Consider the following 24,113-nt stretch of genomic DNA (forward strand, 5'->3'; position numbering starts at 1 on the left):
TGCTGCTTGTTCCCTCCCGTGTTGTACCTCGTCTGTTTTTCTCCAGGACGTCTATGGAAGTCGCCGCTGTTGCTTTTCTCTGCCATCCGTTGGATCTGTGCCTCGTTGCCCGCTTTGCGCAATTGTGCCTGGGTGAGTTTTGGAACGTACTTTTTTGGATACTCTGTTTTTCCTCGCATCTTCCTGACTTGGGACCTTTCTGTTTTTTGTGTGTTTGGGTAACACTGAAGATGTGCCGTTTTTGTTTGTACAAATGTTAAATAGTTGACGAAATTAACACTGGTTGGACATGGTAATGAAACAAAGGATAAACAAAATGATTTTGAAGCAACATTTATTGAAATACAGTAGATAATGTTGTCATATTACTGTACAATATATAACATGTTTTCAATTGTCCAGATTGGAGGCTTATTCAGCAGCTTCTTTTCCCTGTAAAAGATAAAGATATTGAGACAATATCCAATGGAAGGTTTTGAGTCTTATCATACTTAAAATCCACTGTATGAATGTTCACAGATAACATATTCACATTTACCTTGCCAGAGTCACGGGTCTTAGCTCTCAGCTTGTTGACCTGGGACTCAGCAATGTCAGCACGCTCCTCAGCCTCCTCCAGCTCATTCTGAACCTTCCTGCACTTGGACAGGTGACCATTGGCCTGCTCCTCCTGTGGAAGTTTCATAGATCAGTATTACTTAGGAATACTAAGAGTAGAATGAAAAGCATGAAGAAAGACAAGTAGAGCATTTTGACTTAAAACAACGTACCGCTTCCTCAGCCGTCCTCTTGTAGGTCTTAACCTTGAGCTGCAGCTTGTCGACCAGATCCTGCAGCCTGGCAACATTCTTCTTGTCCTCCTCAGTCTAATGGAAGCAAGGAATTAAAATGAATCAGCTAAATGAGTTAGCAATCGTTCAATATTTTCCTTCAGTCAAAAGAAACACTAATGATGACCAAGTTGTCATGAATGTGAACATGACATACCTGGTAGGTGAGTTCCTTCACTCTCCTCTCGTATTTGCGGACACCTTTAACAGCATCTACTCCACGTCTCTGCTCAGCCTCAACCTCTCCTTCCAGCTCACGCACCTTCAGAATTGGATAAAATATTAAGAATCCATGTTTCTCTGTAATTGTACAGATGACTACATTAGTTCAACAATATATATCTTGACATGTGGCTATTATTTGATCTTACTCTGGACTCCAGTTTCTGGAGCTGCTTCTTGCCCCCCTTCATGGCCAGATTCTCAGCCTCATCCAGGCGGTGCTGCAGGTCCTTGACTGTGACTTCCAGGTTCTTCTTCATCCTCTCCAGGTGAGAGCTGGTGTCCTGCTCCTTCTTCAGCTCCTCAGCCATCATGGCAGCCTAGAAGATAAATAATTTGTATTCACTAGAAATGTCATGAGAAAATGTTACATTGTTGACTGAAATGACATGAAGAAACCAAATCATCAGTGATTACCTTCTTGGCCATAAAGAAACTATCATATGAAATGTAAACCCACATCAGTTTCATGTTTCATGTTTTCGAACATGTAAATTGAGTTATGTTTTGCTTTTGTTTATTTTTTCAATCAATTATTTGTTTTGATTTTATATTGTTTGTATTTATTTAGATGTTCGAAATAAAGATTTCAAATCAAATCAGTGATGGCCTTCTTGGCCATAAAGAAACTCATGAAATGTAAACCCACATCAGTGATGGCCTTCTTGGCCTTCTCCTCTGCATTCCTGGCTTCCTGAACACTGTCATCTACTTCACCCTGGACTTGGACCAGGTCAGTCTCAATCTTCTTCTTGGTGTTCAGAAGGCTGGTGTTCTAAAAGAAAAACATTATACAGATAAAGAGTTTCAAGGATGGCTCACACATAACCCAAAGAAACACATGCCTAAAAACAAATGATCAGATAATGTTGTTTGTTTACCTGAGAGTGCAGCAGTCCAACACGCTCACTGGCGTCCACCAGTTCCTGCTCAGCCACTTTGCGGCCTCTTTCTGTCTGCTCCAGACCAGCTCTCAGCTCCTCGATCTCAGCCACCATGAGTCCATTTCTACGGTCAACCATGGAAGCCTGCTCCTTCAGGTCTTCCTGTGCTCTGAGAGCATCATCAAGGTGCAGTTGGGCATCCTAATGTTAAAAGACATATGTGACTGAAATTATCACAAAAGGTCAGAATGTGGCTACAATTAAGGGTATGCCATACATGCTTTTCAGCTTCAGGCAGCCGTGGAATTGGAGCTTAATTTATAATATCTCATGCAAGTGGGGGACATCAACAGTAATACAAAAATAATTGTAAACAGCAATTAACTCATTGAGCGCCAATCACGAGATATCTTGTTTCTGAGAGCCAGCGGTTGAGCGCCAAAAACGAGATATCTCGTTTTTAGTTCCTTTTCTTTTTTTTCTAAGACAAAACAGATTATATGGATGATGATTATGGGTGATAAGGTGCATTTCCACCAGACTATGTTGGACTCAGCACTTCTGGTAAATCATAAAAATACTATAGTCAAACTATAGAGGAAACCTATTCGGCTCCGTGGTATAGTCTGGCCCGAGCAGACTAGAAGAAGACAACGGATGAGGACCACCTAACGTTATATGTATCGATCCTGTTGTGATTCAAGACACTTGGAGTAAGGGTGGAGACTGACAAAGGTAACGTCTATTTTACCGAACCCATCATAAAACATACTTTTGTAATGATCGCAGCGTCGGAACCCCCCCCCCCCCCACCCCCGATGGCTTTGTGAAGAAACATGGTAGTGTTTACCTTTGACGTGGCAATAATATAGGTTTCAGGCGAGCAGCCGCGAGATTTGCACATACGCCGCACAAAACACTATATCTCACAATCTAGAAAACCAGCCTGGATTATTGTGAAACGGGGTGATTTTTTGCGTGGTATAGCGCACAAACAAAGGTATGTAGAAATAAACAGTTTTGTCCCTGTTGGAGTATAAATAGTGTCTGTCAAATTATCCATACTATTGTCTCCATAGCTATAATATAGAATATACGATGGGTCCACAAACATTGTGAAAATGGCCAATAACAAAGCGCCAGGGAGTAAAGATGGAAAAACAGTGCGGCAGTCAATGAGTTAGGTTTATATGTATGTCATTATATTCTTTTCATATTTTGGATCACTGATTAATTAGCATATAGAGGACAATACTGTGACAGCGTAATACAAAGGTTCCTCATGCAGTACCTTGAGCTGTCCCTGAACATTCCTCAGTGACTTCTGGGCCTCAGCAGCCTGGCGGTTGGCATGACTCAGCTGGATCTCCATCTCATTCAGGTCTCCCTCCATCTTCTTCTTGATTCTCAGGGCATCATTCCTGCCCCTGACCTCAGAGTCCAGAGTGCCCTGCATGGAGTCAATCACCCTCTGGCTGTTCCTCTTGATCTGCTCCATCTCCTCATCCTTCTCTGCCAGCTTCCTGTCAACCTCACCCTTAATCTGGTTGAGCTCCAGCTGGACACGCAGAATCTTGGACTCTTCATGTTCCAGAGTTCCCTAAAAATATACATCCAATATATAGTCCTGGTTCACTTTCGAATGTAATGGAAATATATATATACATTATTTGATTAACTGTAAAAACAAAATTTACAAACAAAATAACATTATAATGTAGAGATAGCTAAGATAATATTTACCTCAGCTTCCTCAAGGGCTGTCTGCATCTCTGACTTCTCAGTTTCTACTGTCTTCTTGGCCTTCTCCAGCTCATGGATGTTCTTTCCAGTCTCACCAATCTGTTCAGTCAGGTCTGATATCTCCTCTGTAGATACCACAAAACAGGGATTAGAAACACTACATTGCAGCTTTCCTAGCTAGTGTGTTCATCTACATCTATCATGGTATTAAGTAACAGTTATTTTTCTTAACGGACTCACGCTGCAGGTTCTTGTTCTCGCGCTTCAGGGTCTCCAGCTGGTCCAGGGCCTCCTCATAGGAGTTCTTAATCTTGAACACCTCAGTGCTGAGAGAACGAGCCTCTTTCTGAGCTCCCTCCAGCTCTGCCTGGCCCTCCTCAAACTTCTGCTTCCACTCAGCCAGGACCTGCAAAGTCATTTAGAGAAATGTAACCTAGTATTTGGAGGCACAAATTCTCACTACATGTCCTTAGTTAAAGTCATGAATATCAATGTACCTTGTCAAAGTTCCTCTGCTTCTTGTCAAGGTTGGCAGCCAGAGCATTGGCCCTCTCCACATCAATCATGAGGTCCTCCACCTCACCCTGGAGTCTCTGTTTGGTCTTCTCCAGAGAGGCACACTTGGAGTTCACAGCCTCAATCTGCTCCTCAGCCTCTTGAAGGCGCTGGGCCAGCTTTTTCCTGGTGAACAATTATTAAATGTAACAATGTTATGAAATGTAATTAACTATGTTTGTTGAGATGTACAGTAAAAAATAACAACATTGACTTACTTTGCCTCCTCAAGCTCCTCTGTGCGCTGGACTGCATCAGTTTCATACTTGGCCCTCCACTGGGCCACCTCACTGTTGGCCTTGGACATGCCACGCTGCAGCTCAGCCTTGGCCTCCTGCTCCTCCTCAAACTGCTCCCTCAGAAGGTCACAGTCATGGCGGGCTGATTGAACACCATGGGCAAGGGCATTCTTAGCCTAAAAAGGTTATTGAAATAAGTACAATTTAATTAGAGACAATAATAATTCAAAGAAAAAGATCTGTCATACCTTTTTGAGAAGATTCTGCTCACCTTAACCTCCTCCTCAACCTGCCTCTTCAGCTCATCAATCTGCTGAGTGAAGGCCTGCTTGCCTCTGGTCAGCTGGGAGACAAGGGCTTCTTTCTCCTCAAGCTGACGACCAAACTCACCTGATTTTGAAATTTGATTTATTTTAGATACGTTAGAGTAAAAAAAGAAAATGCTAGAGTAAAAAAAAAAAAAAACTCACCATTCTCAGTTAGAAGTCTTGCTCTCTGACCGCCGATATCATTTATCTGGCGCACATTCTCGTCGCTTTTGGCCTTCAGTTCACTAAGTTGGTCCTCAAGGGTGCGACTCATCTTCTCAAGATTTCCCTGTTAATCACATTGAATGGGTTGTGTAATTTATTCAGACATGTGTTCTACACATGAATGTATATGTACTGTGTAGATTAGTATACCTTGGCCTTAGCAACAGCTTCCATGTTGCTGGAGAGGTCATCGATCTCCATCTTGTATTCACTCTTCTCCTTCTCCAGCTTCTGCTTGACACGCTGGAGGTTGTCGATCTGCTCTCCCAGCTCTGCAACACTGTCAGCCTGCTTCTTGCGGAGAGCAGATGCGGTGGCTTCATGCTGCAGGGTGGACTCCTCAAGGTCACGACGCAGCTTCTGGAACTCAGCCTCACGCTTCTTGTTCATCTCAATCTGAGAAGCAGTGGCTCCACCAGCCTCCTCAAGCCTCTCACTGATCTCCTCCAGTTCCCTGGAGAGGTCAGCTCTCTGCTTCTCAACCTTGGCACGAGCAGCACGTTCAGCCTCAATCTCCTCCTCCAGCTCTTCAATACGGGCCTTTAAATGATTTAAAATTCATATGATGAGTGATTGCAATTCATAAGTTTGACAATAGGTTCATTGAAGGAAAATGAAGGAGCAGCCAGGTGTAGCACTCTTTAATGTCACAACACAGAGGTGTCACACATTACACTCTGCACAAAGGGCATTTAAATTGTAACTCCTGGGCCCAAGTACATTTTTCATACAACCGCTTACGATCAAATAATATAATTTCCACAAAAACGTGGAAAATATGAACTTTTTAACTTTTGAAAATAAAATCATTTAGCTAGTGATATCTCTGTTTTCCTGGCAATACCTGAAGATCTAACTAATGCATGGAACACAATTATTCACAAACATTAGATTCCTATGCAATGGAATCATTATTCACTGTTAATGTTCCAGCAAACAACTACACATTTTGCCTTGGTGGTTTTGGGCTGGGACATAGCTACCACATCATAACAAAATGATTAGTACTAACACTGGCAATAATAAATCTTGTATCTTGGCTAGACTCAGATTGTGGCTCTCTCTCGCTACTGAGTGTCATTGCAAGGGTAAAGTAAATTACAATTGAAAATCAATAGTAATCAGTTGTGTTGTAAATTTTTCGGAATTGATTTAGAACCGAAACTTTGGTGGATTCAATGAATAAATGCCATACTCTCAGCCAATCAGAATCTAATGTTTGGCGAATGTTTGGCGAATATGTTGTACGAAAGAGGTAAAGTATAATGGTACTCACCTGCAGCTCCTTGATCTTCTTCTGAAGCTGAGCACCCACGGACTGCTCATCCTCAATCTTGCTAAGCAGCTGGGAAGTTTCAAAGTCCTTTCTATAAGATTCATAAGAAAAAACAGTATAGTTACCTCATCTTCACACAGTATATTATGTCATGCATGAGAAAATATACAGTACAGTATATAAGTGAAACCCAATCTATATTACTTCTTGATCTTCTCGTCAGACTGCTGCTTGTCATTCTCCAGATCCATGACGGATTCTTGAGCCAGTTTCAGGTCACCTTCAAGCTTCCTCTTGGTTCTCTCAAGGTCCATGCGGAGCTTCTTCTCTTGCTCCAAAGAACCTTCAAGCTGTGAATTTAAGTTTAGAAATTGGTCAACAATAGGATTAGTATACCAAGCAGCTAGTATACGTTTGTCTATCGGTTGAACCATCCCAAAATGTTAATAAATAGTTTGCCAAGACATAATGATAGATATTGGTGTGTCAACACAACACATCACATTTCATGCCAGTTGATCAGATCGTTGCCAAACATTCAAAGATAAACACCGTAAACCCGATTGACACTAGAGTTTGTGCTCATCCAAGCTATCCCTTTTCTACAACTTCACCAGTAGGATGACCCATGACTGCCATATTGCATTTTCTGCCATTTAGAATCTTTCCACCACTCCTCCAAGCCTGACTATTCACCTGATTCTCACAACGCTTGCTGTGTGGCATCAAGAGCACAGCTTCTTGAAATGTGTATTCCTGAAAGTTTCTAGGTCTTTCTGTATGATGGCTACTCCTAATCGAATTTGGAAAAAGGCACTGTAAACAGGAAGTGACACCACACTTGACACACATGCTTGCTCCATGATAGTAAAGAGATGTCCAAAGGTTTGTGTGAATCAGTCACATGATGGTGAACTGATATTCACAAAAATCATATAATAGAGACATTCAATTTGCCACAAAGATTTTGATGTGGCAATTTCTCACTCTAAATATCACACCAATAACCCAGATGGTGGCGCTAATGTTCAACGTTGAAAAGCAATAAATTGTACACTGCAGAGTCCATTCGACATGGGACTTTGTACATATATCCAGCTACATGTATCATTAGTCTACAACACTGGTCCGCCAATTACATAATTGCATAAAGATAATGGATCTCGTGTTCAGGTTAAAGCATTCCCAGGCAGCAATAAACTGTAAATGTAAAATTTCCTGATGACAAATTGGTCACAGCTCATCTAAAATTGCCTGTTTGTTTTCTTCAACATTTTTATAGAACTCATAACTCACATCATCCACTTGCTGCTCAAGCTTGGTCTTGGCCTTGGTCAGAGTGTTGACTTTGTCTTCCTCTGCCTGCAGGTCATCAAGAGTCTGCTGATGTGCCTCTTGGAGGGCTTTCTTCTCCTTTGTCAGCTTAGCAACGCTCTCATCCTGAGCGGCCATCTCCTCAGACAGGTTCTTCACCTGAATAAGGAATACAAATCATGTTATCATAAATGAATGATCATCTTGTTATCGTTTGAGAATTTAGCCAGAGAAAATACTTATGAACCTTGTTCTCAGTGGCATGTTTCTCCTTCTCCACTTTGGCCAAGGTGAGCTCCAGGTCATCAATGTCCTTCTTGAGCTCAGAGCATTCATCCTCCAGTTTCCTCTTCTTGGCAGTCAGCTCACCATTCATTTCCTCCTCATCTTCCAGTCTCTCAGTTGTCTCTTTGAGTTTGGCCTCAAGCTGGATCTTACTCTTGATAAGTCCCTCACATCTCTCCTCAGCATCTGACAGATTATCTGATTCCTAGGGCACAATAATAATGATAATATTATTCTCTATATGACAAAAACAGAGAGACAGTTTATCATTTACATATATCAACAGTTTCTAGACAGATGAAGTCTACTTACAGATGCCGCTAGCAGCGACAGATCATTCTTCTCTTGGAGAATAGACACCATCTTCATCTCCAGCTCCTTCTTCTTAGCCAGAGCAGTGGCCAGGTCTATCTTCATCTTCTCATAGTTCTCCTTCATGTTAGCCAGCTCCTTCTCAGTCTCAGCAGTCTGTAGAAGAGGCTTGATCTTGTAGTAAACCTTCATCCATGGCCAGGTTTTGACATTCATGAATGAGCGGATGTTGTATTGGATGGAATAAATAGCTTCCCTGTGAAAAAAGAGTTGCTGTTCAATTCAAAATTCATTTTAGCATGTTTTTTAACATAACAATGTATTTAGAATGTGGCTGTTTTCAACATGCCTTCTCGCCATCATCTTCACAAACTCCCTCCTCATGAGGAAACCACGGCAAAGAGACTGAGTCATTTTGACCAGACTAGCCAGCTTCTCATCTCTCATCTCCTCAAGGACACCCAGCAGACCAGCTTTGAAGAACACCTGAATAAGATGAATGACATATTCTTATATGACTTTGTTGGTTTTTATTTTATGGGATAATGCCAGCATTTTTTTTAAATAAAACTCAGGCATGGATTTATCATAGATGACATTATCACTGAAACAGTTATCATGTGATTAATTTCCCTACCTACTAGATACCATTCACTTCATATTAATCTCCAACAATGTCAAAATCATTTTGAATCACACATACGTTTGTTTGAAATTGTCCGAATTAAAAGTGACATTTTTATTCTTTTGGCAGCTTGTATTATTTTGCTTTTGTTTCATATTCATATTGCCAATTAAAAAACAAACATTGGACATCATTTTGAGTGCTAATGACTTAATTTGGTTTGCACAGATCATGCACAGTTCTGAGCTACTTTGTTTTCCAATTGATCTTTCCCAGCCTTCTTCACCCTTTTTTCTTTTTTTTTTATCCACTTTTTCTCCTTATTTTCTATTTTTCTCCCATCCGAATTTCGTATGACCAATTCTCCCCTCCCCTGTCTTGAACATTGCTAGACTATGCCTCCCACTGGTTGGCTGTAGTGAGGATAGAAGCCTTGCATCACGTGTCCCCTCCGGTACACGAGGAGGCAGCTGTCTCATCTTTTCACCTGAACAGCGCGGACTCTCAGTGGCGAGGAGTAACGCGTGGGAGGCTCACACTGCCCCCGCTACTTCCTGTCTCTGCTGTACAGGCGTCACCCAACCGACCTGTAGGAGTCGCTGTCCACAACGTCCAAATCCCCACCCATCGACTTCCACCCTCTAACTCTGTCAATTGAGATAGTATGACGACTGGCCCAAGCCGCAGGCAATGCTGACATCGGGATTCGAGACCGGAGTCTCTTGCATTGGTGACGAGCGCAATCTCCGCTACGCCACCCATCCACTTCAGGGCGGGGCTAGGGGGTGGCTACTTTGGCTCAAGCCCCGAATGTTTTCTGAAAAGCCCAGAATCTACAAAAAAAAAAAAAAAAAAAAATATCGTTTTTTATTTTTTTTGACAATTAATCATTGTTACATGAAAATATGTTTGCACCAGATTTAGCAGAAGCTAATTTCCATCTGTAGTCTATCCAGCTGCTAACTGTATTTGAGTGAGTTAAGTCTTGGTGTTATGGTAGACTCAGACCTAAGCTTTAAATCACAATCAACAAGTTGACAAAAACATAATTCTTCCACCTTAGAAACATAGCTAAAGTACGGCCATTTATAAATCAAAAGGACGCTGAAAACCAGATCCATGCCTTTATCTCAAGCCGACTCGACTACTGTAATGCACTCCTTACCGGCCTCCCGAAAAAATACGATGATAACTATTTTATTGCATTGCACTATTGCATTATTTTATTCTATTTTACTAACTATTTTATTGCACTGCACTATTTTACTTTGTATCAGTGATAATCAAACCGTAAACAAAGACGCATATTAACACTTTCAGCGCCAGATGGCGCTGTTTACTGTTACTGTTGAAAGGCCAGCGCCTTTTAACATGGGGATAACGTGGCTGTGTTTGCAGGCCTAAAGCTATATTATATATTATAGGTATGGATCTAATAATATAGTCGATTGTCATTGAGTTTCTTCCGGTCAAGATGCAAAAAACAGATAATTTTTCCATCCATACATTTCCGTTTTATACCGTCGTGAATATGAGTGTAGTTTCAGGGTGGTCTGGTGTCATTTCCAAAATGACAGACACCAAGCCACATCGTTTCAAATGGAGTGCAATAGCGGCCGCAAGGTGTTAGGCGGCGGTATTGGACTTTTGAGATCCCAGACCCATCCCCAGTGATAACACAGGCTGCCGCCATGTCTTTATGAATGGAAATATCGAATAAAAGAAACAACGATGAAAACCCGACTATACTCTGGTTTTCGGGGGTCCTGGTGCTCAACGTTCAGCGAGTTAACCCTAGATCTTAGATCCTAATATGAAAAACGATGTGATTTAATGTTCTATGTCTTACCTTGACTTTGTCTATTTTACTGCTATCTATTTTATGCTTTATGTCTGCACTTTATGCATTGCTCTTGATCTGCCAATGTTGTGCTCATTTTATGCCTGTCTTTTTGTAATGCTGTGAAGCACTTTGAGGTGCAATTCTTGTATGAAAGGTGCTATACAAACACAGTGTATTATTATTATTATTATTATTATTATTATTATTATTATTATTATTATTATTATTATTATTATTATTATTATTATTATTATTATTATTATTATTATTATTATTATTATTATTATTATTATAAATTATTATAGTTTGCTTCATTAATTAAAGGGTGTGAATTTAAGTGTTCTCTAGTGCCTTTTGTCCGTTGTTAAGAATTCTATCAACTTCTATTCTTCTAGCCATTCCCGACATTCTGTCTGTGTGGGAAGGTGGGAAAGAATCATATAACATGCGCAAATGCTGACTGATCTGATTGTGGAAGTGAAGGATAAGATAAGATAAGATAAGATATTCCTTTATTTCCCTTGGGGAAATTCAGGAGTACACCACTTTATTCTTTTAAATACGTTTTGGCCCAGTTTTGGTCCGCTGGGTGGCCCGCGGACCCAGGGCCGGATTAACGACCGGGCCGTTTGGGCCGCGGCCCGTGGGCCTCTAGTGACGAGGGGCCTCCACATTTCTTTTTTGTTTTTTGTTTAAATTTTTTATTTTTATTATTATTATTATTTTGAAGATCGATGTCATACTGTGACACTGAAATGAAAAAATATTTCATCAACTAAAATATTTAGTCAACAAAAATATTTCATCAACTAAAATATACAGTACGTCACACCCCGTGCCTCTCCCTGCCGTCTACAAGTGACTAATCTTGAGTTTCCGACCCCCCAGTAAGCTAACCATGGATAAATCCAAAAAAAGGAAAGTCTGAGGAAAATAGAGGGTTTAATTCAGCGTGGACAGATTAATTTGCTTTTACGACTAACAATGCAGGCTTACCTGTAGCCTATGCCTGATATGTGGTGTGAAATTTGTGAACAACGATTACTGTCATTTTGATTACTGTAGTTTGCCTGGTATGTAGTCTTGGTTAGTGGCTGCCCCACCAATGTTTTAAATTTTTTTTATCCACTTTTTTTCCCATTTTAAATTTTTCTCCCATCCCAATTTCGTATCATCCAATTCAACCCTCCCCTGTCTCGAACGCTGTTTCTTGCCTCCCACAAGCCGGCTGCAATGTGGACTAAGTCATACATAGCACGAGTCCCCTCCGATACTCGAGGTAACAGCAGTCGCATCTTTTTCACCTGCGCGGCGCGATCTTTCAGCGTCAGGGGTCTGCGCTTTGGAGGCGCGCCTCCCCCATCGCTTCCTGATTCTACTGCGCAGGCGCACCAACTGACCTGTAGGAGTCGCTGTCCACAACGCCCGATCCCTACCCATCAGTTTCCCACCCCCTAATACTGCCAATGTGTATTAGTACGGACGACCAGCTAAACTGAAAGCAATGTGGAGCGCTGGGCTCGAACAGGCGAACCCAGCGTCTCCAGTATTCGTGGTGAGCGCCTTGCCTACTGCACCACGTAGCCGCCCTCCCTACCAATGTTTTATAAAAACGCCACTGTGCGTGCGTGCACGTGTGTGTGTGTGTGGCCACCACAAGAGTCTGGCCCAGAGGCCTCTGAATTCTTAATCTGGCCTTGTGCGGACCCATCTGGGCCTCTCTCGCGGGCCATTTGGTCCTCTCTGGCAGACCAAAACTGGGTATTGCGCGCGGTCCAACTGGATAGGCGGTGTCTTGTATTCAACAGGCTTTTGTCCCAATCGGCGCACCAACTAGGCGGCGCGCGTGGACCAACTGGGTCGCGCAGGATAACTGGATAGGTGGTGTCTTGTATTTGACAGACTTGTTTCCCAATCGGCACCTCATACATTGTCGTGGGGGCGACAGTGGTTCAGCAGGTAGAGCAGTCTTTTGGAGGTTCAATTCCCACTCCTCCCAGGCCAGGGTGTCGAAGTGTCCTTGAGCTATAGACGCTTATTACATGGCGTTTTCACATTCGCCGAAATGCTTGCTTGTGATTGGTCAATAGCCCCCCGACAGCGGTCATTATTTTTCAATAATGACCGCTGTTTTTTCAATAATGACCGCTGTGCGCAGCTGTTCGCAATCAAGCCCACTGACACACACTGTTTCAGTGCGGTGTTCTGCTGCCGGCGATGACAGGGGGCGGAGCGACGAGCGGAGCCAGAACACAGCTGCCCGCGATAATAATAATCACTTTATTTGGGCTGACAGAGCCACAGAACAACTGCGATTTGTCAAATGAATTAGGTATATTGTTAGTAAGTTAGCCATGTAATAAGCGGGATAATGTATAGCTTTACTCGGTCATTGTCGCAAAATAATTGACCTTCACTGACGTTTAAAACACCTCGCCGAAGCGGCTCGGTATTTTAAACTACGTGTCGGTCAATTATTTTGCGACAATGACCTCGTAGCTATACATTATCCCTTACTTAACCCTATAATTGCTCCCGATGAGCAGGTTGGCACCGTGCATGGTTGCCTCCGCCATCAGTGTGTGAATGTGTGAGTGAATGGGTAAAATGTGAGGAACAAATTGTAAAGTGCTTTTGATAAAAGCGCTATATAAATACAGCCATTTTGCCATTTTGTCAATCACAACTGTTTCTTTCCTATGACAAAAATGTTTTGGTGATTACTTATACACACACTACTGTGATATGAATGATGCATGCAAGGTTTGTTTAGTATCACAACATTATGTGGCTATTTTGACCTCACAGTGGAAATAATAGCATTGTGATTAGATGATGAAAAAGTGTACAGTATATTTGGAAATAAATGGAAAACTGTCCAATCAGCTTATTAAATGTTCAGTTTTCAGATATATTTTTCAGATTGCTTTCACACATCAAACAAACCACTCCAGGGTTTCCTTGGAAGCAGACTGAGACCCACCTCAAACAGGTGGAACAGGATGTGGTTGTTTGCACCCAAGTTCGATTCCAGTGTTCACACCAACCCAAATGAATCATGGGGGTAAATTCTCCAGTATAATTGCAGTCCATTTACTAGGGCAGTACCCGACTCAGAAATGTCTTAGTCGACTTGTTTGGTATGTTAAGAAAATAAATTATATGTAATTATCTGGTTATTAGGTTAATAATAATAATAATACTTCGTTTTATATAGCGCCTTTCAGAGGACCCAAGGTCGCTTTACAGGTTCTAGTGGACACCCTCCATACAGTCAGTATTGAGACTTCTCTCAGGCCATCATATTCAATTAAGTCAATCAACATTTAGTATTTTCTTTACCTTGGTGTGCCCAAACTTGTAATCTTCGTGTTCCACATCAATTGAACCAAGCAGCTTCTCAGAGGCCTTCTTGTTGTCCATGAACTGTCCTTCAGGGCAGGCACTGGCATTCAGTATTTTGTACCTTTTGTGAAAGAGTTCATGGTCATGTTCAGCACTTAGGTAGTTGTAAGTTTCAAAATGTGTTGAGAGTTAATGGATACCTCTGCTTGAAGTCAGCATAGATAATTCTGCTAGGGAATCCCTTTCTGCAGATTCTGATACCCTCCAGTACACCATTACACCTCAGCTGGTGGATAACCAGGAAGTTCTGCATCAGACCTACAGAGAAGATTTTTTCACGATTATTACGACAATGTAATGACTCATTACCACTCCACTACACTAAATCACTAAAGCACATCATAATAAGACATCATGTTAACTGTTAGTGTACCTGGAGTCTTTGACTCATTGGGAATCAGGCAACGCACAAAGTGAGGATGGGTGGCCCTCAAGTTGGTCATCAGCTTGCCCAAGTTCTCCTGTAGATACATATCAAAACCAAATATTATTCATGAAAAGCAATTATTTGTATTTAATTCCAAAAAGTGTTGTTGTTAGATCTTACCCTGAACTGGGAGGACACGGTCTGCATGGAGCCACCCTTCTTCTTGCCTCCCTTCTTTGCACCACCAGTCTCTAATAATTTGATAATACATCATCAGTTTATAGATTCAACATTATTATCTAAATGGAATTATGCTGGACATTTTTGTTGGACAATGTAATTTAATTGATAGCATTGAAAATACAATTAGTATGACACAGAGGATACTTAGAAGTTGAGATAATTGTCGCTTAGACCAAAGTACAAATCTTAATAATCACACTTAAAAGTATATTTCTCATAATGACGTACCTTCCACTGCAGCAGGATACAGTACAGGCAGCAGTTTAACGGAAGACTTCTGGTAAAGCTGCATCACCGAATCGTTCAGTGGATCCTTGTTCTTTTCCAGCCATCCAGTGACGTTGTAATCCACAGTTCCAGCATAGTGGACCATGGAGAAGTGGGCCTCAGGCTTGCCCTTTTTTGGTTTTGGTTTCTCAAATGCTATGTTCTTGCCAAGATGTTGGTCAAACAGCTTGTTCTTGAAGCTAGAGTCAGAAGCCTTGGGGAACATGCACTCCTCTTCAAGGATGGAGAAGATGCCCATGGGCTTTATAAAAGTGGAAAAGAGATATACAGATCATTTAGACACACCTTGTGGCATTCTAAGGAATATTTCAATAAGTCACAACGTTATGGTGTACCTTCTCAATGAGCTCAATGCAGGCAGCCAAGTCCATGCCGAAGTCAATGAACTCCCAGATAATGCCCTCCTTCTTGTACTCCTCTTGCTCCAGGACAAACATGGTGTGGTTGAAGAACTGTTGCAGTTTCTCATTGGTGAAGTTGATGCAAAGCTGCTCCATGCTGTTGTACTGTCAGTTGGGGGAAATATATATTAGTCTAATCTCCTACATTACTTGAGGAAATGTCGTTCCATGAAATTAGGCAGTCTATAGATTGCTATAATTGCATACTTACATCAAAGATCTCAAACCCAGCAATGTCCAGCACACCAATGTAAGACGATCTTGGCATCTTGGTGTCCAGCTGCTGGTTGATACGGATGACCATCCACAAGAACATCCTCTCATAGATGGACTTGGCCAGGGCCATAACAGAGTTATAGACCTGAAAAAATGTATTTGATTGAATTAAAATGCATGTATCTACATACATTAGCACTCCAATGCTGTCAGTCTGCCACTTGCACACACTCTCCAAAATGTTACTTTGGAAATAGTGTATACAGGAAAATGTGAAGCAACATAATTGCTGTGACCCATGCACGTTGGAAGGGGGGGTGCGGGGGGTGCTGCAGCACACCCCCCCCCCTCAGTTATTGCACAAAAAAATATATATATATATAATTTTTTTTTTTATGTTTTTTTTATGACAGTATTTATATATTTGTATATACTGTAACTGTATAACTGTAACACTGTATATTATAAGTTTATCCTGCTCAAAGCACTTCACCATTTTAATATTGTGTGTATTGTGTGTATTGTCTGATCCCGAGTTGAAGAATTTGCTCCAAAAGAGAGACAACTGGATGTCCAACAACATCCAAAACGAAATCTTACAGCTGTTTGCCCATGATATTCAGCGACAAATTAGAGGCAAAGCATCCAAAAGCCCATTCTTTGGCTTGAGCGCTGACGGAACCACTGATGTCACTCACTGGAAAAGAACAATTCTCGTGTAATATACAGTTCGCCCTTCGCCGATGACAACTTGGAAGCTCAGAACTTCTTTTGGGGTTTTTACAATGCCCGGCCCAGACACAACAGCTGAGACGCTGTTTTTGTGTATAAAATACTTTTACGCCTCGACCTGCCCATGGAGAGGCTGATAGGATACTGTTTTGACGGGGCCAGCAACATGTCTGGTGGGTACAGGCTAGACCAGGGGTTCCCAAACTTTTCAGGCCGCGACCCAAAAAAAACGGTGTCGGAGAGCCGTGACCCCCACTATTATAGGAGGTAAAAAAAAATAAAAAATTTAAACGGAAATGTATGGTTGAAACATGCAAACGTTCAAACGCACACACACTAATAAGCATTGGAGGCTTTTAATGCAGGGCCGGACTGGGGAAATCATTCAGGCCAGGAAATATAGCCCCAGTCAGACCACTTTTTAAGCAGGGGGTCTGGGGGTCCCCCACCAGGATTTTTTTTGTTACAAAGACTTCAATTCCTGCATTCTGTAGCAGGATTTTTTTTTATTTGTACCCTTTAAATGCCAGTGTTTGTGATGGCATCACAAATTATTGTTAAAAAACAGGCTAGCATATGTATGATTAGCAACAACACAGATTTTTATGGATTTTCAGTTTTTTGTAATTGATAAATACAATATTTTATTCAACTTCAGCCCTGATCATAACACCACATATTCATTTTATAATTCTAACTATTTAAATGCCAGTGTGTGTGATGGCATATATTTGCAATATATCAAATGCAAAGTAAATTTTTCTGGGGGGGATTATTACAGGTTAGCTAGTGATCTCCTGGCTGTTCCCCACCAAGGTTATCTAACTATTGCGCTGGTGCAACTAGAAACACTGGCCTGGCCTGATTCTAAGTTCAGTGGCCTGACCACAAAAAAAAAAAAAAAATTTATCATCTGGCAACCCCCCAGCACCCCCTACCGATTTAAAGTTCCAACGTGGCTGTGTGTGAAATACATAGAAGGGGAAGGATGTAATGTATCTTGCTCACCTGAGGCACAGTCTGTCCCTTGGTGACATACTCGTTTCCGACCTTCACTTTGGGGTAGCACAGACCCTTCAGCATGTCAGCAGAGTTCAGGCCCAAAAGGTAGGCGATTTTGTCAGCCTCTGAAAATGTGTATAAAACGCATTCAGGAGAAATATCCAGGAATATTGGATTCACGATTCATGCCATAGTGTCACACTAGCATAGCAAAGAGACAGCATAATGCCATAGAGTTACACTAGCATAGCAAAGAGACAGCATAATGCCATAGAGTCACACTAGCATAGCAAAGAGACAAAATAATGTCATAGAGTTTCACTAGCATAGTAAAGAGACAGTGTACTGCCATAGAGGTACACTAGCATAGCAAATAGATAGCATCAGGGACGTGCACAGGACTTTAGAGGGGCAGGTGCTCAACGGCTGAAAAGGGCAGTATACATAACATTATTGTTTAAGCATTTTTGGTTGAAATAAAGGTAGTTATAAGGTTTTTAATTTGTCGTAAAAAAAGAACTACATTTACCAGTAGGCAGCCTGTTGTTCACTAGGCAGCCTGTTGTTCACTAGGCAGCCTGTTCAGTGCTGTCGCCTAATCCACGTCACAGCTGATACCAAGCTAGCTAGCTAGCTAACGTTAACGTTACCTCGCTAAACGTACTAGACGTTAGCAATGTCTACTGTCGTTAACCATTTTAAATCGGGGCATGTAGAGGCATTTCGGGACAGAGTAAAATGTGCAGGTCCTCTTCTCAGACCTGTGCACTGACTGCACACATCATGCCGGCTAGCAAGCTAGCTAGCTACACGTCACGGCCGTCTGATACCACGATAGCTAACTAGCGTGAACGTTACAAGCTCAAAAACCTTATAACTATAGGCCTACTACTGTCGTGTCTATAAGTTCCCTGGCAGAATACTTTGTTTGTGAGGACAAAAGTATACAAAGAGGAGATAACCATTTTAAATTGGGGCATGTAGAGCCTGCCGTAAAAACAATAACGTTATAGACTATACACACAATATGTACAACAAAACAATGATTTACATTAGTATTTACAGTGATTTAATATGCAGTGAATACAAATAATGATAACGTGGTTGTTGCTTTTAGAAATGGTGGTTGGCTTCATCTGATAAATGAATGAATGAATGAATGAATGAATGAATGAAAACTTTATTTAACAGATTGCAGAATGGGTACAATACAGTACGGCTCAATACATACAATTGTTAAGGGGATGCAGACCTGAGAAAGACGTTTGTCTTGTTTCCATCAGGGTCCCCCATTTTCAATTCATATAGACATATATGACATACATGACATACAGATAGTCAGTACTGCTACATCTATACATTTATGACATACCAGATTTGCAAATACAGTACTGTTTGTGATACAGAAGGAGTCAAGAAAAGGGAGTATATACATTTGACGTAGAAACTGTACATTGGAGGAGGTTGGGTGGGGGGGGTTGGGTACATTGGGATATTGACAACCATACTGGGTAATTTACATTGGAGGTGGTTGGGGGGGGGGGGGGCGGGGGGCACACTGTATAAACAAGTAACACTGTACATTGAGGGGGGGGGGGGGGGGAGACACTGTACAAACAAACACAATTGTACATTGAACTATTGACAAAACCATACTAGGTAAATGACTGTACATTGGAGGGGGTTGGGTTAGGATATTTACAGGGGCCAGTGTTGAATTGCAGTCTCCCGTAGGTGTCCCTTGAGAGAGGTTTTGAAAGTGGGTAGTGATCCACATTCCTTTACAGCTTTGGGTAGGGCGTTCCACATTGATGTGGCATAATTGCGAAACGTGTTTAGTCCCTTATTTGAGCCGAATCTGGGTTTAACATGATTTGTGGAGCTCCCTCTGGGGTTGTGATCGTGGTATTCACTGACCTTTGGGAAGTATTTTGACATGTACATGGGTACCTTGGTCGTGTAGTGTATCTTGTTATGATCTGGTTATGATCACCAGAGAGATACTAGCCACAGATTCAGGGTCAGTTATTTTCCCATTGTACGAATTGTTAAGCTTATGGAATGTAAGGGAAATCTGATCCTAGGTCTGCGACTAAAGCCAGGCGTCTACGCTGTGGTGACGTCAGTCAGCAGCGCCAAATACCAGTGTAGTTTCCCAGCGAACGAAAACATAAACGTTGTTATTTTGCTACCTTTACGATTAATTGCGAATATTTTCATGTTGAGCTATAGATTGTGGATGAATACGCACAGAAAGGTACACCATGCCAATGTCCATGCTTTATTTGTTTTAAACGAACCGTTTTAGAAATGGGCAATGGGGAAATACATTAACAGGAAAAAACGAAAATGACGTAACCACTACACCTCCCTATTAGACTGAGACTGAATTAAGTCCACAGAGAAGCTGCAGTGGAGGGATATGTTTCTCAACACTAAATCTATCAGTGAGATTTTGCGATGCATGATTATAAATAATAGGAAGCAACATAAGGGCTGGTTTGAAAAATAGTGAACCTATGTTTTAATACTCACCCTCTGTGCCATCAGGCTCAGCCTGCTCCTCACGCTGCTTCTGCTTGAACTTCAAGTTGCCATGGTGAAGCACAGCACCAGTCAGCTTCCAGATATAATTCTTCTCTTCACCAGTGAAGCCCAGAACATTAATAGCATCCTGTATGAAATGAAGTTGAAATTTGTAAAAAAAAAATATATATATATATATAAGAATGTCAGCCACATGCAGACAAGTGACCAAGAGCTTTATTGTGGACTAGTGGGTTAAAGGCACACTTGTAGAGCAAGGAAAGCTGGATATGTCAGCTACGTTTCTCTGTAATTAGAATTTTGGTGTTGAATTGAAGGCCTTCTAAATTTGAGCTCCATAGTGCTTCCTTCAGGCCAACTAGGTTTTTTAATTAAAATGTTTTGGATAAGTGGATAAGCGATCATTGCTGCTTTGCTTTAATGCAATGTATTGACTTGCTTTTCATCTTGAAAATTCATGCTAACTATACTTCCCAGATGGTTCTTCTGTGTAACAAACCATCTGACGGGTCAGGTTAATTCTAAGTAATTTACCATCTTATGGCAATTTGAGAAAGTGCATATGTAGCCTAATGTAATTATTCTTAAATTAACATTTAAACATACAAAATAATATAATAAGTTGGAACATCTGTAGGTAGATTACTACACATCACTCACATCAGTGGCATCCAACTCCGCTTTGTCATCAATGCTGGCCACAGTGATATGACCCTGACTGCACATGGGGAAGTCATAGGGGTTGCTGGTGATGAGAGTCATTTCTGGTGTGGAAACACAACAAATAAGTTATACTGGATCTGCTTCCGTCAAATGATTATGGACCATTGTTGTTGACAATTAAGATGAGTTATATCAGTTATAGGTTAATCAGTTATTCAGCTCACCAATCAGCTCAGGCTTGTGGTTGGTCATCATCTGGTAGAAGATGTGGTAGCCTCTCTCATCTGGAAGCTGGAAGCTCACTCTGGACTTCTCCAGCAGATCTATGAGGTTTGGTCATAATAAATATCTAGCCTACTAATAATGTCACTTGTTTAATTTTGTATGTGAATGTTATACTTACATGTTTCAATATCAGCACTGGACAGTTTGCCAGTTGGGAGGAAGTGGATTCTGATGAATTTACCCTTTTCAGAAGAACACAACAGTGTTATTATTGTGTAACCAAGTAATGCCCAAGTGATATTTGATAGAAAAGAAAATATTCAACTTACAAAGCGAGAGGAGTTGTCATTCCTCACGGTCTTTGCGTTACCATAACTCTCCAGCAAGGGATTGGCTGCAATGATCTGATCCTCCAGTGACCCCTATAATTACATTTTCACATTTTAACAATCATATCAGTAAATGTCCACTCTTTGTTCAAATGTCTGTGGTTTCCATTTTCAGTATATTCTCTCAGTATTTTACCTGAATCTTTGATTCTTTCTTCTTCTCTCCACCAGGACCCACTGCGATTGTGGCAAAGTACTGGATGACACGCTTGGTGTTCACAGTCTTTCCGGCACCAGATTCTCCACTGTGTATAGATAATTGAATTAAGAGAAACTCACAAACTAATTTCAATCATTTTGATTATATTGATATTTTTGATGAACAATAGATGAGAAACCTACGTGATAAGAACAGACTGGTTCTCCCTATCTGTGAAAGGTAAAGAAAATACATATTTATTATCTGTTTAACCAAACCAAAAATAATAATTCATAGGATTTTCATGACCAGGACATACCAGTAAGCATGAACTGAAAGGCGTTGTCAGAGACAGAGAAGATGTGGGGTGGGGCCTCCATACGCTTCTTGCCTCTGTAGGCATTTACAACATCCGAATCGTACACTGGGAGCCACTTGTAGGGGTTCACAGTGGCACAGAACAGCCCAGAGTAGGTCTGAAGGGGAATAGACATTTAGGAACATTTACAGTAAGTTATCTTAAGGGTCATTAATTAATATTGCACCTTTTACTCATATTTGAGAATATCTTACGTAGATCATCCATGCGGCATAACGCTCTTTGAGGTTATACAACACAGAGGCTTCATTGAGATGGGTCATCATGGCCATGTCCTCAATTTTGTCATACTTGGGAGGGTTCATAGGGTGAACATCATCTTCCTTAACGGTTTTCTCCTGAAATACAGAAACACAATTTCAGTTTACCGAGTCATCTGCAAGTTGTATTGCTTTGAATTCTGTATGAAACACTTCAGCCTAATTTACCTCCTGAGTGTCATGCACTTTGACAGTGACTTTGGCACCATCTCTCTTCAGGATGGTACATTTGAGGTACAGCTCCTCCTTATCAGCCACGTAAGCAGCAGCCTTAGCATCAAAGGGTGAGGTCTGAGCTGCAAGCCTCTCAGCCTCTGGCTTACGGAGGTACATGGCGGCCTTGCCATAAATGGCCATCTCCGCGTCTGTACTCATGGTGGCGGCTTCCTGTCAACAGACAAAAACATAATTAGTACATTAAGATTAAAACTAACAAACATGCTGCTTTTATATTTGACTGACAAAAAGATACCATGTTTTCTCCTATCTTATGTGTATATATATTTAGACCTCATAGACCACTCATTCATGAATACATTGAAGTATACCTATTAATGTCACCATTCTTTGCATCTTTGATACTTTGTGTCCTTGTTCATTTGAGTTTGAACCGACTAAACGGTTGCAGTAGATTGGATGTCTATCATGACGCCAGTTTTTTGGCACAAGAGATAACTATATTGCATGCAGTGTATTGGTATATCAGCCACATCTCCCATATAACAAAAATAAATGTTAGTCTTGTTTTCTATTGTAGCATATTACTGAAAGACAATTTTTAAGTTCACAACCTACACTTGGACCAACTTATGGAAGTGGAAACAAAACTAAATTCACTCTGAACCACCACTGGGGTACAGATTGCAGAAATAATGGCAGGTTGTAGGATGTTCTGTTCTTACCTTGTTGCTACCCGATCACAGAAGAACTTTTCACAATGTAGAACCCTGCTTGAGAGAATAATCATGTATTAATGTTATTCCGTTATTACTTGAGTTATATGTTTTTCCCCCAGTATATTAATTAAAATTTGATCACACTGAATTATGGACACATCCCCAATTATGGACACATTATTTCCCCAAAGAACAATTATTTGAAGGATGGGAGGTATACCAAATATGAAGGTATACCGTCAAAGGTATGGATTTTTACAATACCGTCATTCACACGGGTAGGTTGTCACATTTATTATATTTCACCACCAGAGGATCCTGTCTCCCATACTTTGGTATTTAAATGTCCAGAATTGGGGTCAGAGTTCACCTACATTGTCATATTTGGAGTGAAACAGCTGAATTTGAGGTGAGAGGACTTTTTGTGTTTTTCATGTCCATTTGTAAATATTCCGCTCCTCAGTATTTTTCTTCTAGGCTTATACACAATTGGTTTATAATGAAACAATTATTACCCTTAAAAGGTGTGATGGGATAGCTATATAGTTTAGATTGTTGTTAGCTAGCTAACTAGTTGTTAGATGGCTGTTAGCCTTGATGCTATCAAGACATTCCAGTTTGGGTTGGTCGTCACATTTGATTTGGGGTTGGTTGTCACATGTTGTGTAGGCTATTATTGTTAGGCCGATTTATTGTGTTCTTATTTTGTTATATAGGATGGCCTAAAGATGTGTTTCCTGTTTATGTTCATTAAAATGCATTAAGTTATGTATTTGTCAACTTGTCAATGCAATTAAACTTTAAAATTTAGTTCTGCCTTCTTGTCTATTCTCAGTCCTTGCCCCACAATGGTGGAATGAACTACCCACCCCAGTTAGGACAGCCGAAACCCGTTCAATCTTTCGCCGTCGACTAAAGAAGCACTTCTTCAATCATTATCTGAAATCTAAATCTTGTCTTTTTTTTAAGATTTTCCCATTAAACGTTTTAAAACACATGGTGACAACCAACCCCATAGTGTGTGACAACCATCCCCATGATGGGGTTAGTTGTCACAATGTGTCAGAGTGTCTTTGATAGGTGATTAACTCTTTGTTACAATACGTTGGAAAATGAGAGGGATACACATTTCAAGCCAACATCTTAAGCTTCAATTTAATGTAGGAATAACTATTGAAAGATCTTTTGATTATGAGCAATTCACACTAGAGTAAAAAGTGTGACAACGTCCCCCGTTCTCCCCTACATAATATATTTACTCTGTACATACATACAAAATACTGCATGTTTTAGTTCATTA

The 24,113-nt window shown here is 40.9% G+C and overlaps 1 protein-coding gene across 1 annotated transcript; it reads right to left on the reverse strand.

Annotated features, from left to right (window-relative positions):
- Positions 1 to 411: 411 nt before the first annotated feature.
- LOC311223893 (myosin heavy chain, fast skeletal muscle-like) lies at positions 412 to 22,865 on the reverse strand (the record flags this gene model as incomplete). Its single annotated transcript, XM_084308654.1, has 40 exons — positions 22,820 to 22,865; positions 22,086 to 22,304; positions 21,852 to 21,995; positions 21,598 to 21,754; positions 21,482 to 21,509; positions 21,276 to 21,384; positions 21,080 to 21,172; positions 20,929 to 20,992; positions 20,750 to 20,848; positions 20,523 to 20,626; positions 19,851 to 19,989; positions 17,322 to 17,440; positions 15,577 to 15,726; positions 15,300 to 15,470; positions 14,905 to 15,205; positions 14,614 to 14,684; positions 14,440 to 14,527; positions 14,207 to 14,324; positions 14,004 to 14,127; positions 8,543 to 8,679; positions 8,194 to 8,449; positions 7,844 to 8,086; positions 7,579 to 7,755; positions 6,487 to 6,632; positions 6,283 to 6,373; positions 5,157 to 5,546; positions 4,944 to 5,070; positions 4,745 to 4,863; positions 4,453 to 4,649; positions 4,177 to 4,360; positions 3,920 to 4,085; positions 3,680 to 3,804; positions 3,228 to 3,536; positions 1,934 to 2,137; positions 1,702 to 1,827; positions 1,202 to 1,372; positions 988 to 1,092; positions 771 to 866; positions 539 to 670; positions 412 to 432 (listed from the first exon to the last, which is right to left on the reverse strand). The coding sequence occupies exons 2-40, from the start codon at positions 22,290 to 22,292 to the stop codon at positions 412 to 414; spliced, it is 5,808 nt and encodes a 1,935-aa protein (XP_084164780.1). The 5' UTR covers positions 22,293 to 22,304; positions 22,820 to 22,865.
- Between the last annotated feature and the right edge of the window lie 1,248 nt (positions 22,866 to 24,113).

This window comes from Notolepis coatsorum (genome assembly GCF_963971535.1).
Source record: "Notolepis coatsorum genome assembly, chromosome: 2".
NCBI lineage: Eukaryota > Metazoa > Chordata > Actinopteri > Aulopiformes > Paralepididae > Notolepis > Notolepis coatsorum.